The 22,739-nt window shown below is 39.9% G+C and overlaps 3 protein-coding genes across 4 annotated transcripts in view; 2 read left to right on the top strand and 1 right to left on the bottom strand.

The window, feature by feature from the left end:
* Window positions 1-10,167: 10,167 nt before the first annotated feature.
* LOC128022162 (gastrula zinc finger protein XlCGF57.1-like) lies at window positions 10,168-12,405 on the bottom strand. The gene is made up of 2 exons (XM_052609456.1): window positions 12,130-12,405; window positions 10,168-11,602 (listed from the first exon to the last, which is right to left on the bottom strand). Exons 1-2 carry the CDS (start codon window positions 12,200-12,202, stop codon window positions 10,455-10,457), a joined length of 1,221 nt encoding a protein of 406 aa, XP_052465416.1. The 5' UTR covers window positions 12,203-12,405; the 3' UTR covers window positions 10,168-10,454.
* A 2,446-nt stretch (window positions 12,406-14,851) lies between these two features.
* On the top strand, window positions 14,852-16,912 carry LOC128022235 (gastrula zinc finger protein XlCGF7.1). 2 transcript variants are annotated; one of them, XM_052609595.1, is made up of 2 exons: window positions 14,852-15,328; window positions 15,515-16,912. In XM_052609595.1, the coding sequence occupies exons 1-2, from the start codon at window positions 15,316-15,318 to the stop codon at window positions 16,381-16,383; spliced, it is 882 nt and encodes a 293-aa protein (XP_052465555.1). In that variant the 5' UTR covers window positions 14,852-15,315; the 3' UTR covers window positions 16,384-16,912. The 2 variants fall into 2 exon arrangements, with proteins under 2 accessions (XP_052465555.1, XP_052465549.1); XM_052609589.1 differs by having other exon boundaries at window positions 14,854-15,270.
* A 1,622-nt stretch (window positions 16,913-18,534) lies between these two features.
* mep1bb (meprin A subunit beta b) overlaps window positions 18,535-22,739 on the top strand; it is a 6,160-nt gene continuing 1,955 nt past the window's right edge. Inside the window, exons 1-11 of the mRNA XM_052609272.1 lie at window positions 18,535-19,054; window positions 19,174-19,192; window positions 19,301-19,348; window positions 19,437-19,480; window positions 19,546-19,624; window positions 19,744-19,861; window positions 19,978-20,156; window positions 20,452-20,670; window positions 20,887-21,045; window positions 21,608-21,823; window positions 21,959-22,426. Coding sequence (XP_052465232.1) covers window positions 18,974-19,054; window positions 19,174-19,192; window positions 19,301-19,348; window positions 19,437-19,480; window positions 19,546-19,624; window positions 19,744-19,861; window positions 19,978-20,156; window positions 20,452-20,670; window positions 20,887-21,045; window positions 21,608-21,823; window positions 21,959-22,426 — 1,630 coding nt within the window. The 5' untranslated portion in view covers window positions 18,535-18,973. The remainder of the gene's footprint in view (window positions 19,055-19,173; window positions 19,193-19,300; window positions 19,349-19,436; window positions 19,481-19,545; window positions 19,625-19,743; window positions 19,862-19,977; window positions 20,157-20,451; window positions 20,671-20,886; window positions 21,046-21,607; window positions 21,824-21,958; window positions 22,427-22,739) is intronic.

The following is a 22,739-nucleotide window of genomic DNA, read 5'->3' as shown; positions in this document are numbered from 1 at the left end:
AATTTTGGAGATATGTCAGCTTATTCTAATTCAGATGCCTATAAAGACCTAATTTCAAGTAAGTAGAAAAAACAATGGTCAATTCAACACATTCCTCACACATGAAATTGTACATACTTTACTGAAAAGAAACGTATACGTATAATTGTTTGAGAAGTTTGCCAGCAGTTTTTAAAAAGTGTTATAGGCTAGATAGCACCTGTGCGTGATGACTCCCACTTGTGTGGTGCAGTCTTCACTGGTGCGCACAAGCAGGGGGAATGAACCGTTGATAGTTTGTGCTATACGCTCCCACGTCTGCTTCTTTCTCCGTGCTGTGGCACCGAGCCGGAATTTTCCTTTAAGAATGGTCTTGTGTCCATCCACTAACTGGTAAACACTGTTCCTCTGTCCAGTTGGGCTTTCCATGATTGATACAGTAAAACCAACATTCAAACCACCACTTAAATAGACATGCCAGCAATCAGTGTCATTGGAAAGAGTGGAACAATATTTATCATTCTAAGCCAATAAAAAACCTTATAGGAAATTGACAGCATGGTTAAAAAAAAAAAAAAGAAGTATTTATATATATATATATATATATATTGTGTGTGTGTGTGTGTGGAAAGGAAAGAGAGTACAACATCAGTGAATGAGTTAAATCCTTTATTCTTCAACCGGGCTGTTACACAATTGTTTTCGTTAAAATTATTATTTTTTGTCCTTTACTGTGTCATGTTCATCAGTGATATTTAAACCCAAGTATCTAAACTAACCTGCTGCTGACGGCAGAGGGAATGAACCACGTTGATGGATCAGAGAGTTGAGGTTGTTCTTGATATTTAAAAAATAACTCTTTAAGCCTTTGATCGGTTCATATTTTGAGTAAACAATATCCATTAAAGTCATCAGAACGTTTTGTGTCTTACACGGGCGAGGAGAAGCATAATCAACATTCATGGCACACCATTCTACTTCATAATTTTTCATAATACATTCTGATATGGTGACAGGAGCGAAATAGTAAGCACCCACAATTATGTCTTGACTATAAAACATATTTGAATTGCTCTTGTAGGTCTTGTATTGGTCCAGCAAATGATCCAGGTTCTGTAAATATACATCGATTGCAGCGATAATATTAAGATATTCTGATGCAGGTTTACCAGTCTGAATATTCAGTCGAGCCTCGTGGATCAACATCTGGACGTGGAAGACGGCTCCGTTGACCCAGATTTTGAACCCACGGCTGCTCATCTGTCTGTCATGCATCAGGGAGTTTCTGAGAATGGTGAGATGATTGCTCAGCTGTTTTTCCAGTCTGCTTATTTCCTCCAGTAATTGTTGGTCTTTGTTCAGGTACATGCGATGGCGTTTCAGATACTCTGACATTGTGTCGCGGACACTCGAAGCTTTCTCTTCACCAAACACACGTTGCAACATGTTGTATGTGTCATCACTTGTCTGAGTGTTGGCCTTGATGCTGATCTCTATGATCATAGAAATCATCAAAGCTCCAAGTCCAACAGCATTTGAAGTCATCGGAGACAAAACGGATCCCAGCTTACCGATGTAGTCTGGAACCGTTTTGAGCATCTCCTTAGAAAAAGCCTGCAGCACCGCATTCGAGTCGGTACCAGAATATTTCAGCACAGACTCATCTATGCCTACGTCTGGTAAGAGGCATGCTTGATGCTGTAAAGCGTTTTCATAAATTGAAAGAGCAGACCTCTCATAGTCCTCTTGTGAAAATTCGGAGCCCATGATTTTTCCTCTCAATCCGTGATCGCTTACACATACGTATATATATCGTACAAGTTCTCAAATTCACATCTACGTGCTCTTGAGTTTTGCTGCTCTTTTACCTTCATAGCTCCCTCACATATAACCAGGATGACAACTCCAACAGCCAATAAGACATCTGGAAAATGTTTAGGCATATTTGTTGACTTGTTTCTAAAGTCCAATATGTTCAAGGTCCAGAAAAACAAGCATGTGCATTATAAGTCTTTTATAAGCTACTTAAAGAAAACATTCCCAGAATCTACCTCAGAAACAGGAAAAAGCCAAAAACATAAAAGGGATATTGACTTAACCTACATCAGCATTTATACTATACAATATTTTGTAAAATAAAAAATAAAAAACACATTTCACATGATTTGTTATTTTTGTTTTAAAAAACTTGACTGTAACCCTGTTCCCTGAAGAACCAGGACTTAGATGCTGCACTTGATTCAGTGCTTATGGGAACGTCTTTAGGAGTTTAGGAGTTATTACATTTTTATTTTTATACAAGGTCCAGTACTTTTTAACTGAATCTGAATATCTTCTATATTTATGACTGTGTATTTGAATGTTGGTATGTCGTGTGTAACTTCATATCACCTTGTACCATGCGTCTTATCTTGGACAGGTAGCGGTTGCAAATGAGAACTTGTTCTCAACCGATTAAACTGGTTAAATAAAGGTAAAATAAAATAAAAAAATAAAGGAGTGACCAGCTTGTGAACACAGTGTGTGCAACACGTCAAATTGAACTAGAACCTTTATAGACTCTGTTACTGACATCATCAGAATGTGGAAGCATCAGAAGCTATAATTAAATGTGTTGCAGGTGCATCTTCAGGTATATTACTCTAAAGAGCAGTCCTGGAGCATCCTCAGTGCGGCAATGAAGTGCAGCATCTCGTTCCTGCTTTTTCAGGGAACAGGGTTAAGGGCAAGTAACCCAAGATGTTGCAGTGCCACAGGCTGATAGCATCCATGCTACACCTCACTGAGGCAGTAATTCATGCAAAAGAAGCCCAAACCAAGTACTGAGTACATGATTATACTTTTCAGAGGGCTGACATTGCTGCATTTAAAATCCTTTTTTTATTGATTTCATGTAATATTCAAATTTAGAATTGGGGGTTTTAATAAGCTGGAAGCCATAATCATCAAAATTATGATGTTGAAATACACAATCCAAGATCAGACAAAGGAAGAACAAACACAAGGGAAACCACTCTGAAATGCTAGACAAGCTAAACAAGACTTTGCAGTGAGTAAGAGTGATTGTAGTGCTTATGTGTGTGTAAATGAGGTGCAGGTGTGGCAAGGAGATTAGGTGATGAATGAGGTGCAGGTGGCAAGGTGATTGTGATGCAGTGAATCATGGGAGATGTAGTTCAGGTGTGGTGCAGCAGTATGAGAGGTGCTAGTGTCCAAGTGATGATATGGTGACATCTGGTGGTGGATGGGTGGAATGGTCCTGAGTGGAGTGCCCTCTACTGAAGTTCATGGGTACTCCAGCTAATGATCCTGACAAATGCAGTGTGCACACACGACCTATATTCACCTATATGTTTTTGGAAAAATATTTTTTCCAGCTATTAAATGCTTTAACCTGTTAGCCAGGACCCCCCATTATGGGACTCACAGCTGAAAGTGCTCTACCTAACTTATAATTGTAACAGTTTCCTACTTCATTGTGTTACAAACATAATTTTGGTGTCTTTGGAAAGAAGACCCTTTGGGCTTTAGTTTTTATCAACCAGATTTGATAATGGTTGGACGTAGATGTGTTTGCTGTCTTCTCCACAGCCGAGTCGATAAAATTGTACTTTAAATGTCTCTATTCTGTTTTTAAATGGGCTAAAAGGTTAGCTTGACAATCATAGTACTGCACCTGAAACTTAAACCTTGTCGATGCCGTCAAAAAATAACCCCAGGGCATTAAACCCCTTCAGCCGCAACCTGAGGCCTCTGACAACATGGCGATGGCTGACCAAATGCCAGGTCCCATCCTGGAAGAAAAAGACATGCCACGGAAGATTTCGGAAAAGATCATTAGTGCCTTTGATGAGAGATTCGATAAACTTGAAGCGACTCTTCGAACCATACAAACGGCACATCGAGAGTTAAGGGAAAGTGTCGAGATGTTAAAGAGCAGGCCAGTGACTATGAAACTCGTATTGTCTCCCTGGGAACTTCCCTAGGCACTTTAAACAAAGAGAACAAGATGCTTAAGTCTAAGCTCAACGATCTTGAGGGCCGATCGCGCCGTAATAACATCAGAATTGTCGATATACCAGAAGGAGCTGAAAAAGGAAGGCCAACTGAGGGGCGTAAAGTGCTGTTTTTTTCTGGATTATACGGCTGAAGTAATGGAACAATGCCGGAGCTTCAATGAAGCGATGCAAATTTTAAGAGAGCTTAATGTGCGTCATATTCTGCACTTCCCTGCCAAGCTTTGCATCACCCATAATGGAAATACAGGAATATTTACATCTCCCACGGATGCAAAGCTATACATAGACAAAGTTTCTTGTAAAAATAAGATTTCTGCTTTCAAAGATTTGAGATAGGTAAACACTTTGCCTGTTTTAATGGGATGGCCTTATGGAATTACATGAAAAAAATGAATGAAACTTTTTGAAACTGAACGTAACTTTTTCAGAAACTATCAAAAATATGCCATTACAAGAGAAAAAAAAATGAACACAATGAAAAAGAAAAAAATTTACACAGTTGCACAAATGTAACAGGCTTTTCAAATATGCTTCATTTTTGTTAATGTTTTTCAAAGATTTGTTTTCGCTTAGCATATTTGAAAAGCCTTTTGATGAAAGAGGTCATTTTTTTCATTTTCGTTGTGTTTTTCTTCTTTTGTAATGGCATATGTTTGATAGTTTATGAAAAAGTTACGTTCAGTTTTATAAAGTTACGTTCATTATTATTGAACTAAATGTAATTCCATAAGGCCATCCCATTAAAAGAGGCGAAGTGTTTACCTATCTCAAATCTTTGAAAGCAGACATCTTCTTTTTACAGGAAACACATTTAGCTGTGGAGCAAGAGCATAAACTTAGGGCAAACTGGATTTCTGATGTATATCAGGCTCCTTTCAACAGCAAGGCCAGGTGGGTAGTACGGTAGTAGGTAAGCGACTCCCGAGTATATTCGGTACCCGCAGCTGCGTTCAGTCGCTTCCGTGTCAGTCTAAGCGCAGGGTTCCAGACTGTAGCAGAATAAATACTAGTGTCTGTGAATATTAAACTGCAAAATACTATTTAACTATTACTCCTGCAAATTCTACATCTCTGTGTGTGACGGGCGCAGATGCGCGGGAGCTCGCTGTTTTGTAGTCTGTGCCGTGTGTCACTATATGAGGACGCGAACGCATAAACCGTCACTTCATGAGAATTCACCGTTTCATTTGAGAAAACTGTCATATCATCAACACAGACACTCAAAGATCTTCATGGCAACCCATCAAAATAAATGTTCGGTTTAACTTGAGTAAATTGACAATTTATTAAGCTACTGTTAGCCTACAGTAGATTTAGCAATGTCTCTATGTAGTAATAATAATAGGGACTTTGGCCTGGTACTCGGTGTGTTTCCACTGCAGGAACCAGGAAATAAACAAAGTTCTGGGTAAAAGAATGCCCCTCAGTGGCTACTGGCAATTGTACGGTGAATTCCCACAACAAGTCAGTAGCCTTATTTTTGGACCGCACGCCATACCCCATTCACAGCACAGCTTTGCCAACCCACCGCTACTATCACTGCTTTGTCGTGTTTTTCCATCTCTTTCAATGTCTTCTTTTCATTAAAGAACGAGTAGCTAGTCGATGAGACTTTGTCATTACTCCTACAGTCACAATTGCGTTCTGTTTGTATCGTCAACTACTTCCGCCGAATCACCTCCGCATTCAATCTTTACATTTACACTTAGAATTAACAATTAGGGAATTTCAGGGAAAAGTAGAAAGGAAAGAGAAGGTATCTGCAAGATAAAATCAAAAACAGCTGTATGTGACATTTATCACAACATTTCATGACGATCTGTTTAGGAGCAGTAGGCTAATGTAGTTTATAAATTCAATTCAATTCAAGTTTATTTGAATAGCGCTTTTTACGATACAAGTCGTTACAAAGCAACTTTACAGAAAATTATGTTTCTACAAAACCTAGTAATAGTTTATAAGTGGTGACTGTCAGTTTGTGCACGTATGACAGGATTTTTCATAAAAAATACAAGACGTAGTCAGCCAGACGATGAACATTATTAATATTATTAATAATTAATAGTTATTATATGATGCAGTCACACATTTAGCAATATTTGTTAGTTCTGTTGTTGATTCAGGGTTAGCATCATCTGGGGTCCTCTGAGGGTCAGCATCATCTCTTCTCAGGTGTTCTGGATCCAGACTGGAGCTTGTGTAAATCCTAGTTACCACGGGATGAAGATCCAGCAGAAACAGAGAAACACATAGAGACATCATTAGCGTAGCTGCTGATCCAACAAAGTAAAATTAATTAGTTTAAACCAAGCTGATGAATAAAAATGCACCTTTGATCAGATGCAACTACACTCTCAATTTAAGAGATACATTATTCGAATGCTTGGCGAAAGAGATGTGTTTTTAATCTAGATTTAAACAGAGAGAGTGTGTCTGAACCCCGAACATTATCAGGAAGGCTATTCCAGAGTTTGGGAGCCAAATGTGAAAAGCTCTACCTCCTTTAGTGGACTTTGCTATCCTAGGAACGACCAAAAGTCCAGCGTTTTGTGACCTTAGGGAGCGTGATGGGTTGTAGCGTGGTAGAAGGCTAGTTAGGTACGCAGGAGCTAAACCATTTAGGGCCTTATAGGTAAGTAATGATAATTTGTAACTGATACAGAACTTAATAGGTAGCCAGCGCAGAGACTGTAAAATTGGGGTAATATGATCATATTTTCTTGACCTCTTAAGGACTCTAGCTGCTGTATTTTGGACGACCTGTAGCTTGTTTATTGAAGAAGCAGGACAACCACCTAGAAGTGCATTACAATAGTCCAGTCTAGAGGTCATGAATGCATGAACTATCTTTTCTGCATCAGAAACAGATAACATGTTTCGTAGCTTGGCAATGTTTCTAAGATGGAAGAATGCAGTTTTTGTAACATGGTAAATATGGTTTTCAGAAGACAAGTTGCTGTCTAATATAACACCCAGATTTCTGACTGTAGAGGAAGTAACAGTACATCCGTCTAGTTGCAGATTGTAATCTACAAGATTCTGTGTAGTGTTTTTTGGTCCAATAATTAATATCTCTAATATGCCCTAAGTTTAATTGGAGAAAATTGTGTGTCATCCAATCTTTTACATTTTTAACACACTCTGTTAGCTTAGATAATTGAGAAGTTTCATCTGGTCTCGTTGAGATATATAGCTGAGTATCATCAGCATAACAGTGGAAGCTAATTCCGTATTTTCTAATAATATTACCAAGAGGCTACATGTATATTGAAAATAGAAGGGGACCTAGGACGGATCCTTGTGGCACTCCATATTTTACTGATGATAAATGAGATGACTCCCCATTTAAATAAACAAAATGGTAGCGATCGAACAGGTAGGATTTAAACCATCTTAGAGCCTGCCCTTGAATACCTGTATAGTTTTGTAATCGATCTATGAGTATGTCATGATCTATGGTGTCGAACGCAGCACTAAGATCAAGTAAGACTAGAAATGAGATGCAGCCTTGGTCTGACGCAAGGAGCAGGTCATTTGTCATTTTAACAAGTGCAGTTTCTGTGCTATGGTGGGGCCTGAAACCTGACTGAAATTCTTCATACAGATCATATTTTCTGCAGAAGACTTTTTCTAAAATTTCAGACATAAATGGAAGATTTGAAATAGGCCTATAATTTGCCAGTACACTAGGATCTAGTTTTGGTTTCTTAATAAGAGGCTTAATAACCGCCAGCTTGAATGGTTTTAGGACGTGACCTAAAGATAACGACGAGTTAATGATATTGAGAAGCAGTTCTTCTGCTAAATTAATTTAGTGGGTACAGGATCTAATAAACATGTTGTTGGTTTAGATACAGTGATAAGTTTATTTAGATCTTCCTGTCCTATGGTTGTAAAACACTGCAGATTATCTTTGATAAAATAAAGATATACAGTGCCTTTCAAAAGTTTGGGATCAGTAAGATTTGTAATATTTTTTAAAGAAGCCTCTTCTGCTCATCAAAATGACATTTGATCAAAAGTGCAGAAGAAAATAAAAAATATTGTGAAATATTATAGCAATTTAAAATAATGTTTTCTGTGTGAATCTGTGTTAAAGTGTAATGTATTTCTGTGATGCTCCATCATTCCTCCAGTCTTCAGTGTCACATGATCTTCAGAAATCATGATTTATTATCAGTGCTGATTAATTAATTGTATTTTTTTCTTTTTTTTTTTTTTTTTTTGGAAACTGATGCTTTTTTTCGTTATTTATTCATACAAAAATCGTTTGTAACAATATACCATTCAATTTTTTCATTTTTGAAATAAATTAATTCTTTTATTAAGCAAGAGTGTGTTAAATTGATAAAAAGTGATAATAAAGACTTATATTGCTAGAAAAGATTCCTATTTTAAAGGAATTTTTAACTTCATTCATTAAAGAATCCTGAAAAATGTATCACAGTTTCCAAAACAATATGACGCAGTAAAACGGTTTCCAACACTGATAATAAGTGAAGGTTTTTCTCCTTCTGAGCCTCTTCAGATCTCTTTAGACAAGTAAAGCTCTTCCCTCACTGTTGGGTTCTGATGTTATCTTCACTGATGAACCTCTGAGGTCCCTGATCCTCCTCCACTTCATCCAGTTCTTCTCTTTCCTCTTTCACTTCCACCAGGTCTAAAACCAACACGAGACAGTTAGGAGTCAATGAAATGGTCTGTCAGACTAGATGTTTGCTTCTAATTGTTTCATGATCTTAAAGACTGTGTAAGTTTTCGCCGCTAGAGGTCGCTTTTTTTTTTTTTTTCAAAACAATAACGAAGTCGAAGCTTGATGACGTCACGAAGGAGGGCGGAATGATGGGAGATGTGGTTTCACCATCCACAGTATCCTATCGTGTTCACAGACATGATGAATTCATTATCTTTATTACCTGTTCCTTAACAGTATGACATTCAGTCTAGTGCGAGTTTAAGCCTTCTCAAAATCTCTCTTATAATCGGTAAAGCTGTCTCTAAACTGTTTGATGAATTAATCTCTTATATCATTCGAGCAGCCACTGCAAGCTGTCAAGTGACCAGATCTAGATTAAACTCTAAAACATTGCATTTATTCAAATTATCACCTCAGAACAATCTTCAACATCTCGTACATCCTTAAATCACGTCAAAAGTTTCCATAATCCCTAATATATTTTATATATGTGTTGTTACAGTCAAGACTGTTTATTTAATGTTTGTTTGTAAGGCTAAGCAAGCTATTTCTTCCAATCCTAGCAATAGCCCTGATCTGTAATAACAAATTAGTGCAACAAAGTCAAATAATAAAAGATTAGATAGACTGAAAAATATACAATATAAAAGAACTGAACACATGCTCTTTGATAGTAAAAACTTATAATGATTATGAGAAATCTTCTGAAACACTTAATAATTTTAATCTCTCTCTTATTCCTGGAGAATGTTAACAGTCCAGATGTCCTCAGTTCCCTTGCTGGAAAACAATCATTTAAGCATGTACTGAGATGCCTCACACACAACCCCTTTTATTATAAAGTGTCATTATTGTGTAAAAAGATTTAAAGGAAAAACCAAACAACCAATGCATTTCTAACTCAGCTTTAAATTCCTGTTATTATACCTCACAGCCTGAAGAGAATCCCCACATCAGTCAACTCCAGAGCAAGGTTTGGTTTGCAACAGATCAGGCTTACAGACACTTCTGGAATTCATATTCTTCATTTTAATAAAGTGACGGTCTGATACTTTAACACAGACAATTAAGAGCAAAGGTTGGAAGGCGGGCGACATTCATGAACACAAACCACTGACAGCAGAACGGAAAGACAAACGAATCTAAAAGAGGACATGAGGAGATGAGCGACAGGACTGAGAGGAAACACATGAGCAGACAGATGATGTTTCTGCTTCAGCTTCAGACCTGAACCTCGTCTGGAGGAGTGAACACCAAACTAACACACATCTGGATCGTAGTGTTACTGTAAAACAGGTTCGGTATACACCAACAACAACATATAATGCTTTGATTGAAACAGCAATCAACAGTTTCATCACATAAGATAAAATGTTACAAAAATGTATCTAGAAGTAGATGTGTTCTCTCGGTGCGACTTTCTCGTGCTGATGATTTCATACACGGTCAGAAGCACTAGAACTACACAGCTGATGTGTTTATCTGTCTATAAGTGATTTATTCACATGATTAATGTAACCCAGTCCAGCATTAACTAGCACACATTCACACTTGATTGATTTTACAGTACACTGAAATCACTTTCAGCACGGATGAGCTACGATCAACAGAAATACATTTAGAGACATTAGAAAAGTAAGTGATGTCTTTAGAGTTTAATGCAACCACATGCAAATAAAACGCTAGTCACTAATATGAAATGTGGCAGTTCCCTTGAAAGTCCTAAATGGTCATTTGTCCGGGTTAAAATCCATCCAAGTTCACTTCTTCAGCTTTGGACAAGCCTTTTTTAAATGTTTTCCCAGACTCCCGTATCGGCTGAAGGTCTTCCCGCAGGAAGGACAGAGGTATGGTTTCTCTCCGGTGTGGACTCTCTCGTGCACTTTCAGTCCTGACGACTGAGTGAAGCTCTTCTCACAGTGGGAACACTTGTAGGGTTTCTCTCCGGTGTGGATCCGTTCATGCACTTTCAGCTCGGCGGCTCTAGCGAAGGTCTTCCCACAGTCCTGACACTCGTAGGGTTTCTCGCCCATATGAGTTTTCTGATGGTCTTTAAACCCGTGCAGCCACAGAAAGCTCTTCCCGCAGAATGAACACACGTATCGCCGCTCGTCCTCGTGGATCCTCATGTGTGTTTTGAGGTGCACGGCCAGGAAAAACTTCTTGTCGCAGCGCTGACAGTGAAAGGGTCTCTCTCCGGTGTGAGAGAGCAGGTGAGTTTTGAGATTGCAGGCCTCTGAAAACCTCCTGCCGCATTCAGGACACTGGTGTAGCTTCTCTCCTGAATGGACCTTCATGTGAACTTTGAGCGTGCTCTGCTGTGTGAAGCTCTTCCTGCACAGCATGCACGTGAAAGGCTTCTCTCCCGAGTGGATTTTGGCGTGTTCCCTCAGAACCTCCTTCTGTTTGTAGCTCTTTCCGCACTGAGGGCAGCTGTAAGGTCTCTCTCGCGAGTGAATCCGTATGTGTCTCTTCAGCTCTCCTGAGCTCGGGAAGCTCTTCGCACACTGACGGCACGTGAACGGTCTCTCTCCGGTGTGGATCCGAACATGCCTCTTCAGTCCTCCAGAGTTTGTGAAGCTCTTTCCGCACTGAGGACAGCTGAAAGGTCTCTCTCCGGTGTGGATCTTGAAGTGATCCTTCAGGCTTCCTTTGCAGGTGAAGCTCTTGGCGCACTGAGGACAGGTGTATGGTCTCTCTCCCGTGTGGATCACCATGTGAACCTCCAGGTGTCCTTTACGAGTGAAGCTCTTTCCACACTGAGAGCAGGAGAACGAGCCTTTAGCGTCCGCTCTCTTTTGTGAAACGTTCTCTTCAGAGTCTGAGGAACTAGAAGACTTTTCCTGACTCTGCTGCTTCTCCGTCACCTCACTCGGTTCTTCACCTTCACCTTTCTCTTCCGTCAGGTCTAAAATGAATGACAAAAACAATGAGTGCAACAAATATGGCAGGCCGAAAATACCACAAATCTCAAATAGAGGAATATTTAATGTGCTGGTGATGTGATCAGGTGATATGTAACTATACTATAATAACTAGTGTCAATTTAACGTGTAAAAAATAACATGTTAAAATAATTAACACATTTAATGCACCTGCCCCTATTATCAACCAGTTAATTTTCTAAAACAAATCAATTTAATATTTCAGTGTTTAATAAAAACCTAATTATGTTGAATCAAAATATTTATTTCTAAAGTTACTTTTTGTAATTTCACACAATAAAGACATTAAATTATCTTTAGAGGGATTAATTTCTCAGCCCAAACTGACGTGATTCATAAGATTTATTAAACGGCTTATTGTATAATTCATTAGATATATATATTTATTTATTTTTTTTACTGAGATTTGTCGTATTTTATGGCATTTTGGCTGTCCAAGCTTTGTCCCTTGAACTCTGTTATTAATGAAGAATGAATAATCATCACTCACCTCTCTGCTCCTCGGGTTCTTCCTCTTTCTCGCTGCATGTTTCTGCTTCTCTCTCCTCTTTAACAAACTCCATCTTTACAGAAGTGTGCAGATATTAGGAAGTCTCTCTGCGCGATATCAATGGGGAAGTATATTAATCTGTCACGTGAGGAGGCATGCGTTTCATGAATTACGCAGCAATATACCTCACATGAATCATCACGCTTTATATCCGACATTAATCTATAGATGTCGCTGGAATCCTCTCTCTCTCTCTCTCGATCCTCCGCAGCCCCGGCGCAGGCCTGATGACGTCACGGTATCTCTGCGCTGAGCAGCTCGAGCACTGCCGCCACCTGTAGCAGACCAGACCTCACACAGCTACACTAACATCTAAACACAGCTTTCTTACAGTAATGGAACATTCCATAAAGTAAAGTGCCCCGACCAGAATACCCAGTCATTTTCGCTGTTGTGTTAGACCTTTGATCACAGCTTCATGTCACCTAAAGTCTTCCATTACAGCTTATGTTTGCCGACATATTCATAACTCCTAAGCAGTTTTTAAAGTATATATAACAGACAATAATTACACAGTTGTTGTTTTGTGAACCAGCAACATCTGCATCAGACTGCATCACTTTATTTCAATATTAATCAAACTGGTCCCATTCTAAAAAAAGAAAAGAAATTACTCTGCTGTAATAGCACAACATTTCATCTGAGCGAACCACACACTCTTATTTCAGTGTTGTTTTTCTATTTTGTGGATATTTCAGCTAACATTTGATGTATTAAACAACATGTTAAAAAAAGTTAAAGTTTGTCTGCTGTTCCAAATCCTGCATCACCACAGAGTGCCACTTACACACACACACACACACACACACACACACACACACACACACACACACATATATGAATATATATATTATATCATATATATATATATATATATATATATATATATATATATATATATATATATATATATACACACACACACACACACATATATATATATATATATATATATATATATATATATATATATATATATATATATATATATATATATATATAATTTACCATAAAATCACATTATATTTGTCCCAAATCATTGTTAATGTTCATGACTTTGTCTGGACGATATATTTTTTTCTGTCAGTTTGCTTTATTTAGGGAGATAATAATAGCCATAGATTGTGCTTTCTCTTTCCGTTTGCTCTGTTTTGTGAAACACCTTCAAAACTTCAAACTCATCTATGCAACTTTGTTATATCCTGAAGTGAACTTCTATATGAAATGTTTCGGACCGTTCCTCCGGTGAACTCCTTGAAAGCGCACTGTTTTACATAAAACTGTAATTTAGGTAATATGAACAATATACATATATTTAATTGTTTTAACAAAATTGCTAGGGACAGTTTGGGATGTTGGTAGGGACACGTCACTGGGGCCGCCTCCTGTTGTCTCTCACAGATTAGTTTAGATCTGTTTAAACGCTGCTTGATCTGTGCAGATTTCTCTCCTGATTCAGACCAGAACACTTTTTCACTGGAGGAAGTGTTATTATGGATTATAGACTCATGATTTGTTTCATCTTCTGTCTTCTCCAAATGTTCTGACGGCACCCATTCACTGCTGAGCATCTCAGAGAATTTAATTACAAAGATATGACAGAAATCAGTCCTCTAATGTGTTATTTTTATTTTATTTTTTTGCAGGGAATTGCACAAAAGCCTGGAACAATCTTCATGAAATCAGAGACAATTTCCTGCTAAAAGAAAATAAATGAATCACAATGTACAGTGTGTTTGACTTGGAATAAAGATCAGTAACGTATGAGATGATGAAGTGCTGTAGAAAACTTCTGAGAGGAAGTAAAGATTGCCGTGTAGTCATGCATAATCTGTCACTGGAAAACACTCTCTGATGTTTACATGAAATAAATCTCTTCTTCTATGCTTTTACTATTCTCTAAATCCTTCCAATAGCTGGCACTGCTAGAGTTCTTGTTTTCAGATGAACTGGATGTTGTATTCCTCATTTAGATAAAAACGTCTGCTAAATAAATAAAGATAAGAAAGGGAGAGGAAAGATCTGGAAGTATAAAGTGCTCTAGTACTCTGGTTTCTCTCCGGTGGATGATGGTGTGGATCTTCAGGTGTCCTTTACGAGGGAAACTCTTTCCACACTGACAGCAGTTCAGTTCTCTGAGATGTTTCTTGTGATTGACTATACTGTTCAAGACTGTTCTCCGTGTGGTTCCTCATGCTGTTTCACTTCTTCATATTCTCCTTTCACCTCTATCAGGCCTAAAACATGTTAAACTACTTGCTATGGTTGATTATGATCATTTAGATGCATCCCAGCTAACACAATTGTTCTAAGGTTGTTATGAAAATGTTATTTCTGATTTATTTTCTGTTGGTTATGTACAAATGTTAAAGGGGCAGTTCACCCAAAAAATTACATGTTGTTATAATTTCTGTCCAACCTTTATGTGTTTCTTTCCTCTGCTGAACACAAAAGACAATAATCAAAAGAATCCCGGGAACCAAAGAGTTGACAATTGGAAAATTCCAAGGAAGTCGATGGCTGTTTGGCTTCCAACATTTCTTCTTTTGTTTATGTTATTTTCAGCACCTGAAAGAAATTCAAAGCACACATTTTTGGAACAAGATGATGGTGACATAAGTTTTATTTCTGGGTGAACTGGGTGACGTCACACGCCCACCGCGAAATAAAAGTCTGTATGAAAACACGCATTTGTTGACGTATATTTAAATATGTTTTAAATGCTTGCAATAACCATAGACAGCTAAAGAAAGGCAATAACGTGCTGATGTACCAGTGTTGTAACTCCATCCAGTAGAGGGCGGGAATCCGCCGGAAACAACAGAGAAGAAGAAACGCGTCTCGGCGGAGGATGGATTTATTTCTCCGAGAAGCGATGTAAAGCGACAAAAGCGCTCCGTTTAAACGATGTGATGGTACTGGATTACCACAAAATCTGAGGAAAAAGTGTAAAACGATTTGAGGTAATAGATGTGTGTGAACTGGGATTCCGTCTCCGTGAACGCGTCTGAGATCTGATCTGAGATCTGCATGACATCACTGTGAAGATGGAGAGAGAAGAAGAAGAAGCAGAGCAGACAGGTGAGTTCTGGTGGAGAAGACGCATCAGTGATTAAAAACAGCATTATGACAGTTCCAGGTAATTAAGCACAGAAATATGAGGTTTAGTAACTGTTATGGCAGCTATAACGCCACCTATAGGCCAATCTCAATACATCTTTACATGCTTGTTGTTAAATAATATGAGGACAGATACAGCACTGATCACCTCTTTGTAGAACATCTGTTGCTCTTCTGTGGATTGATGTTTCTCCGTGTGTTTTAGAGCTGATGCAGGAGAAGGAAGAGAGCCGAGTGAACGCCGCCGAGGAGAAACATCTGAATCAGGACGGCTTCACAACCGGAGAGAAATCAGTCACTTCTCATTTCAGTCGCTCAGAACTGAAGAAGACCGTCTCGCAGGAAGCCAGTAATGCGTTCGTCTGCCCCGAGTGTGGGAAGAGTTTCACACACAGAGGACACTTCAACGAACACGTGAAGATCCACTCGGGAGTCAAGCCCTTCAGCTGCCCGCACTGTCCGAAGAGCTTCACCTGTCGAGGACACCTGAAGCGGCACGTGCGCATCCACACCGGAGAGAGACCGTACGCTTGCACCCAGTGCGGGAAGAGCTTCAAGTGTGCCACCAACCTCAAAGACCACCAGCGCTCGCACTCGGGAGAACGGGCCTTCAGCTGTGAGCAGTGCGGGAAGAACTTCATCCTGGCGTCCAACCTGAAGGCCCACCTGAAGATCCACACCGACGAGAAGCCGTACGTGTGCGCCGTGTGCGGGAAGGGCTTCCTGCGCCTGGGCTGTTTCAACGATCACCAGAAGATCCACACGGGCGAGCGAGCGCACATCTGCTTCGAGTGCGGAGACACCTTCACCAGATCCAGCGCTCTGAAGCAGCACCAGAAGATCCACAGCGGAGAGAGACCCTACACCTGCTCACACTGCGGGAAGAGCTTCACTCACTCGGGAGCGCTGCGGAGACACGAGCGTGTGCACACCGGAGAGAGACCCTACCCCTGCACCGCCTGCGGGAGGAGATTCACTCAGTCCAGCGACCTGCAGAACCACCGGAAGAAGCCCTGTCCCGTGCTGTCTACACTGAGCACCTACAGCACACAGACTCATCATTCCTGTCTCTGACACTACTGAGATACGAGAGATTAGAGTGTGGATACAAACACTGATTTCAGTCCATACAGCAAATAAAGATTGTGTGGATTACAGTGGTACTCCAGTAGATGGAGACGAGTGAAAAATGAGTTCATCGTTGTGTATAGAGGATCGTTTATAAAACTGATTTCTTCCAGTAATCAAGCAAGTGAAGACTTTATGAGTGAGTCACCGAATGATTAATTCAAGAGATTTATAAAAAAAAAAGATTCCTCTGGAAATGAAACAAGTGAAGTCTTTAAGTGAGTCATTGAATGATTCATTCAAGAGATTCATTCAAAAACACTGATTCATCCAGTAATGAAACGAGTGCAATCTTTATGAGTGAGTCACTGAATCATATTATTTTTGTCAGAACCAGTTTCATGATCTCTGTTTCAGCCAAAAGCGTCTGTGATGTCCAGCATCTGAACAGGTTTACCTCTGTTTGAATCAAGATAAATGTAAAGGTATCTCAGTTCTGTATTTAATAAAACCCTATTTTAGGACGTGCTCTTCATTCTCTGAGTCTGCTGATCTTTATGGTTGATGATTTATTCAAGGCTAGGTAATAATCAGTCTGTAATATCAACCTGTAGAACGTAAACAGTATTAGAATATCTAATATGGAAATGTAGTATAAAAATCTGTCACATTAACATTAAACAGTGTAGTATGACACAATACAACACAATAAAGGCTCAGAATGATATGTGCACACTTTAATCATAAATTATTATTTATGTTACAGTAAATGAGTTGAAATCATTCTGTTTCTATATCAGTGAGTTATTTTCTCCTGGAGATGGTTTGCACTCTTATCTGTTGAAGAATATATATGCTAAAGTAATTCTCCAGATCTCCAGATTTAGAGCAGGATTTGTAATGTTTCTGAGAAATCAAGAAGATAAACAATACTCAAACGTTCTTTGTTTTAAGTTGTTTTTTTAGAACTGAAATAACAGAACACACTTCTGCAGCATTGCCAGGATTCAGAGGATCGTTTATTTTTACTCTTTGCATTTACTTTTTATTTTTATTATTATATATTTTTTTCTGTTTTTAAAAAAAGAGATCATCATCGTCATATCCCATCTGTGGGGGTGTCTGAACTAAAGCAGAAGTGTCTCTATATCATCATCATCATCATCACACTGGTACAGTATCAGACTCTAGCTGCTGACTATTATACAGTATAGTTTGATTCTAAACTACATTTTAATCATGTGTTTTAACTAAAACTGAACTGAATACTTCTATATCAAGTGCAGGATGCTGTGCATGAGAGAGAGCTGAATATTATCTCATTATCACCAGTGTGCATCTGTTTGGTTTTGCTGTTTGCTCACTATATTATTAATTTATCCTTTATTATTGTTGTCGAGGCAGTCACCGGTGATTGTATGGAGGAGGTCGCAGCTCTCTGTGCTGTTCTGTAATAGTCAAAGCTTTGGTTTGTCTGTATTTTTGAGTTATATCTAGTTATTGTGTTTATCATCTGGTCAGGAAGAAGCTGTGAGACTGGACTCGTCTCCGTGATGAAGAATAGTTCAGTCATCTGATAGTGTAGAGTTAGTGTAGTCTTCTTATCTGAAGATGAAGATGATGTCTGTTTATATATTAACATGTTTTAGGAGCTTTATCTCTTTAAGAGCACATCAGAAGGACTTTGCTTCTCCGTCTCAAGGTGATCTTCTGCACTGCAGAGATGATTACACTTGTTCTAGATTAGATCACAAAAATTATATTATATTCTCATTAGATCAGATTACATTTGAACATAATTATACACCGATTACAGTTACTTTTTTATAGATTATATAATATTTACACAAGGGCAGTCAATGGTTCATAAGCTATAGATTTACTCTAAATATTTTTCTCTCTTAAATCTTCCTTTCTAAAAACTCCTTTAATACATTTAGGAAGTCACAGAAAATAGAGATTACACACTTAGTGCATGTTCATATTTTTAGGATTTATTTAATCATCTCCTCACAAACTCTCTGCAGTTCATTTGGCATATCGCACTTCGTGATGTTGAGAACAAAGATGAGGAAATATTTTCTCATGAGCTAGTAATCAAAGATGCATGCGCTAGTATATGATTATGTTTTTAACTCCAGTTCTCTTGTCATCTGTAATCATTAATGGGCTATAATTTATAATTATAATCTGCGATTGGTTTGCTTCTCTGGCACTGATCGCCTGAACCTGATATTAGAGATGAGGACACGTGTCGGATCTCAGATCTTCCTCCTAGTTCTTCGTCTTCTTCTCAGCCGCTCTTCGCAGTGCTGTGTTCTCTTTAGGAACTTTATTCAGGTGTGTTGTTCCTCTGTGATACATCTCTCCATCAGAAACTCTGTGAATGTTGTGTGAATGAGTGTGCGGTGGTGATAGTGAAGCGGTGATGATGATGATGATGATGATGATGGTCTGTCAATCATTGATCTATCTCCTATCAGCTCCATCATGCCAGCTGGACACTTTCCTTGTCTAACGCATCTTTTACAGCAGTGTAGTGCTGATATCAGATGAACGCTCTTCTGTCAGGTGTCCTGTGCTCTGTAGATCGATCATGGGCCCCGGGGCCACGGCACACGCGCTTCTGTTCCTCACACATTTCTTCTTTCTCCTGAGCTGTCAGTGCAGATGTGAGGTGAGTATTTCAGTTTCTGTGCAGTTCAGTAACTCATCTGTTTTAAATTGAGCATTTATTCATCTGATTGTGAACTGAAAGGGCTTGTTTATAGTCTCTGATCATATTCTGTCCATCAGGCAGCACGGCGTGTGATCGGTAAGCTGCTTCCTCTCTCTTCTTCACTGTAGATGTATTTGATAGACACAGATGAAGTGTAAAGTCATGTGACCGCTGAGACTGACTGCGTTCGCTCTGGTTTTGCAGAATATAATGTGGACGGAGGTAAAGAGGATCTGTTTGATATCAATGAAGGTGAGAGCTCTTTACACAGCGGCTCTTTACAGGTTTGATGAGGTGTGTGTGGTTCATCAGGATATTTCTGTCTTCTTCACGCTCTCAGAGGCTGCTCTTGATCTTCTGGAGGGAGATATTGTACATGATGAGGTAAGAGATGATGTGCTGTTGATAGCAGTCGAATCCGCTCGAATCGTGTCCTGTTTCTGTCACAGAGTTTGGGGAGGAACTCTATAATCGGAGATGAATACAGATGGCCAAAAGTGATTCCTTATTACCTCGAGGATGATTTGGGTGAGTATCTTCAGTCGGAAACTATATATATATATATATTTAACATGTAACTTTGTGCTGTTAGTCAAATCCTGTGCATGACTGATTAACCCCTAACGTACCATATTCTCTACGGACAGATATTAATGCAAAAGGTGTGATCCTGAAGGCGTTTGAACAGTATCGGCTGAAGTCATGCATCGACTTCAAACCCTGGAGTGGAGAAGAAAACTACATCTCTGTGTTTAAAGGCGACGGGTGAGCTGCGACACATCTGCTTATACTGTGGGGATGCTGCACAATGATTGGTTGGTTGTGCAGGTAAATATGTGAATACACAAAGAATCCCCCTCTCTCTCTGTGTGTGTGAGCAGATGCTTCTCATCGGTGGGGAACCGGCGTGTTGGCAAACAGCGGCTGTCCATCGGCGGTGGATGTGATCGTATCGCCACCATAGAGCATGAGTTTCTCCACGCGTTAGGCTTCTGGCACGAGCAGTCACGCTCCGACCGAGACGACTACGTCTCCATCATCTGGGACCGCATTACTGAAGGTACTCTGACACAAGAACAAAGACCTGAGAAACTGCAGAAAATGTGTTCATCCTCAGTCCATCCCAGATCAGGAGGAGTTTGTGTCTTCATCAGGTTTGTAGAAATGTAGCACTGCATCAGTGTCTCATCAGTGGATGCTCTGCAGTGAATGGGTGCCGTCAGAATGAGAGTCTGATAAAATCATCTTAATGCTGGATGTGTTTCAGGTTTTGTCTTCTCCAGATGTTCACTGATGGACTGGAGTGCTGTGGATTATTGTGATGTTTTTATGACTTGTTCACATTCATTTCACAGGCAAGGAGCATAACTTCAACAAATACAACGACAGCACATCCAGTGCCCTGAACGTTCCCTACGACTACGGATCCATGATGCATTACAGCAAGAAAGCCTTCCAGAAGGGCTCGGAGCCCACCATCGTCCCCAGGATCCCGGCCTTCAGCGACGTGATTGGTCAGCGCATGGAGTTCAGCGACAGCGACCTGCTCAAACTCAACCGACTCTACAACTGCTGTGAAGCTCTTACACACCCTCTACATATTCCCAAAACACTTGACCAATTCAGATGTGATGTTTCGTTCATGCCACAGTCAGGGCTGGGGATTTGATTGGATTCTAATTTAGTGGGAGGGGCTTTCTTAATGATAACGAGTCAGCATTGGTTGAGTGCATTGACTATCTCATCATACAGAAGAGTGTGTGAGTGTTTAAAGTGTGGTTATTTCACAGCCAGCTCCTCGACATTTCTGGACTCCTGTGACTTTGAGTCGGAGAACATCTGTGGAATGATCCAGAGCCGTGGGAATGAAGACAACACAAACTGGCAGCGTGTTTCCAAAGCCGCAGGAGGACCAGACACCGACTACACCAACATGGGACGCTGTGACGGCAAGTGTCCTGGAGTTTCAGCGTTTATAAAGTTACATCCTTTCTGTTTGAGTGAAAAAATGAAGTTCCTGTCATAATTTACTCACACTCGTGTCATTTAAAACATTATTGTGGTGTTATTGATGCATACACACACACACACACACCATCATATATACTTTTCTAATTCTGTTATGGTGTTTTTAGTCCTTTTAGTTTTCATTCACTTCAAACAAACAGAAAACAGCACTTTTTCTTTTTCCATTTGCAATTTAAGTCACGTATACAAAACAACACAGTATTGTACATTTACCACAGAATATATATGTAACACATCTGATGCATATTTTTTGTTCATTATTTGGTAGATATTTTTAGATTTTAGAGTTACAATTTAAAAAAAAATGTTATTTAGTAAAGATAGACTGCCATTTTCCTCGACTAATAAGATCTGGACGCACCTGATGTCATAATTACGACTTCCCAACTTGTGAATATGAACGTCTCTGGTGGACTCGAATGCACCAATGTTGTTTTGTGTCTATAAATTGGATTAAACATTGGCTATCGACTCTGTCTTCAGGAAAGGGTTACTTCATGCACTTCAGCACAGCGAGCGGGCCGCAGGGGAACAGGGCTCTGCTGGAGAGCAGGGTTCTCTATCCCAGACGGGGATTCCAGTGTCTGCAGTTCTTCCTCTATAACAGCGGTCACACTAATGACCGGCTGAGGATCTGGACACGAGAGTACGACACGACAAACCCAGACGGGATCCTGCGGCTCATCCACGAGGTTAAAGGTACGGGTGTTGATCTACAGAGTGTTTGAGGGACACACCATCAGTTTTTGGATTAATGAATATCAGACTTTCTTAAAAAGGTGACTGCTATATGATAATATATCAGATATCAACGAGTCTGTTTTGATCTGAAAGCTCCTCCTGGTGACCAGTGGCAGCTCCATCACGTCAGCCTGAACGTCTCCAGAAAGTTCCGAGTGGTTTTTGAAGGAATCAAAGGGAGCGGGAACGCCGGCGGACTCTCGCTGGACGACATCAACCTCTCAGAGACCAGCTGTCCTGAACACGTGTGGAGGATCGAGGACTTCAGGAGCGTCCTGGAGAACACACCGATGGGTGCCGCCATATACAGCCCACGCTTCACATCTAAAGACGGCTACAGCTTCCAGATGGGCCTGTATCCCAACGGATCAGCGGGATCCCCGGGAGAGCTGGGAGCGTACGCTCACCTGACATCAGGAGTCGGAGCGCTGGAGGACGGTCTGCTCTGGCCTGCTCCGTGGAAGCAGATGACCATGATGCTGATGGACCAGAACGCAGACATCCGCAGACGCATGAGCAACCAGAGGAGCGTCACCACTGACCCCAGCATGACCCTGGAGGGTGAGGTCACCATCATCTCCTCACGGGCTCCTCTCATCTTTATTATCTTAAATATGCAAACTTTAGTGGCTCCCACTGTTTCACAATGAACCAAAAATGGTTGTGTTTTACACCATTCCTTTAGCAAAGCATGGGACAAAGCTGAAATTGATTGTGGATGGATTACAACGTTTAGCTGCAGTGTAAGAAATAAATGTGTAAAATATGCTCAGTGCTCTTTACCGGGACATCGTCTATTCAATTTTACAATCATTTCCATTAAACCCAAAAACACAACGCAATGTGAAATATAAAATACAGGTAAAACACCAGG

The sequence above is a fragment of the Carassius gibelio genome, chromosome A2 (assembly GCF_023724105.1).
Source record: "Carassius gibelio isolate Cgi1373 ecotype wild population from Czech Republic chromosome A2, carGib1.2-hapl.c, whole genome shotgun sequence".
NCBI classification, from domain to species: Eukaryota; Metazoa; Chordata; class Actinopteri; order Cypriniformes; family Cyprinidae; genus Carassius; species Carassius gibelio.
The sequence above is the reverse complement of the archived record's forward strand: the minus strand, read 5'-3'. Positions and strand labels throughout refer to the sequence as shown.

What these genes read in the sequence shown, in the direction of transcription:
- LOC128022162 (XM_052609456.1), bottom strand. Translation starts at nt 12,202, where the DNA reads ATGGAGTTTGTTAAAGAGGAGAGAGAAGCAGAAACATGCAGCGAGAAA. An exon ending in AGAACCCGAGGAGCAGAGAG is followed by an intron (nt 11,603 to 12,129) that starts GTGAGTGATGAT and finishes CATTCATTTTAG; the next exon opens with ACCTGACGGAAGAGAAAGGT.
- LOC128022235 (XM_052609589.1), top strand. Translation starts at nt 15,237, where the DNA reads ATGGAGAGAGAAGAAGAAGAAGCAGAGCAGACAG. An exon ending in AGAAGAAGCAGAGCAGACAG is followed by an intron (nt 15,271 to 15,514) that starts GTGAGTTCTGGT and finishes CGTGTGTTTTAG; the next exon opens with AGCTGATGCAGGAGAAGGAA.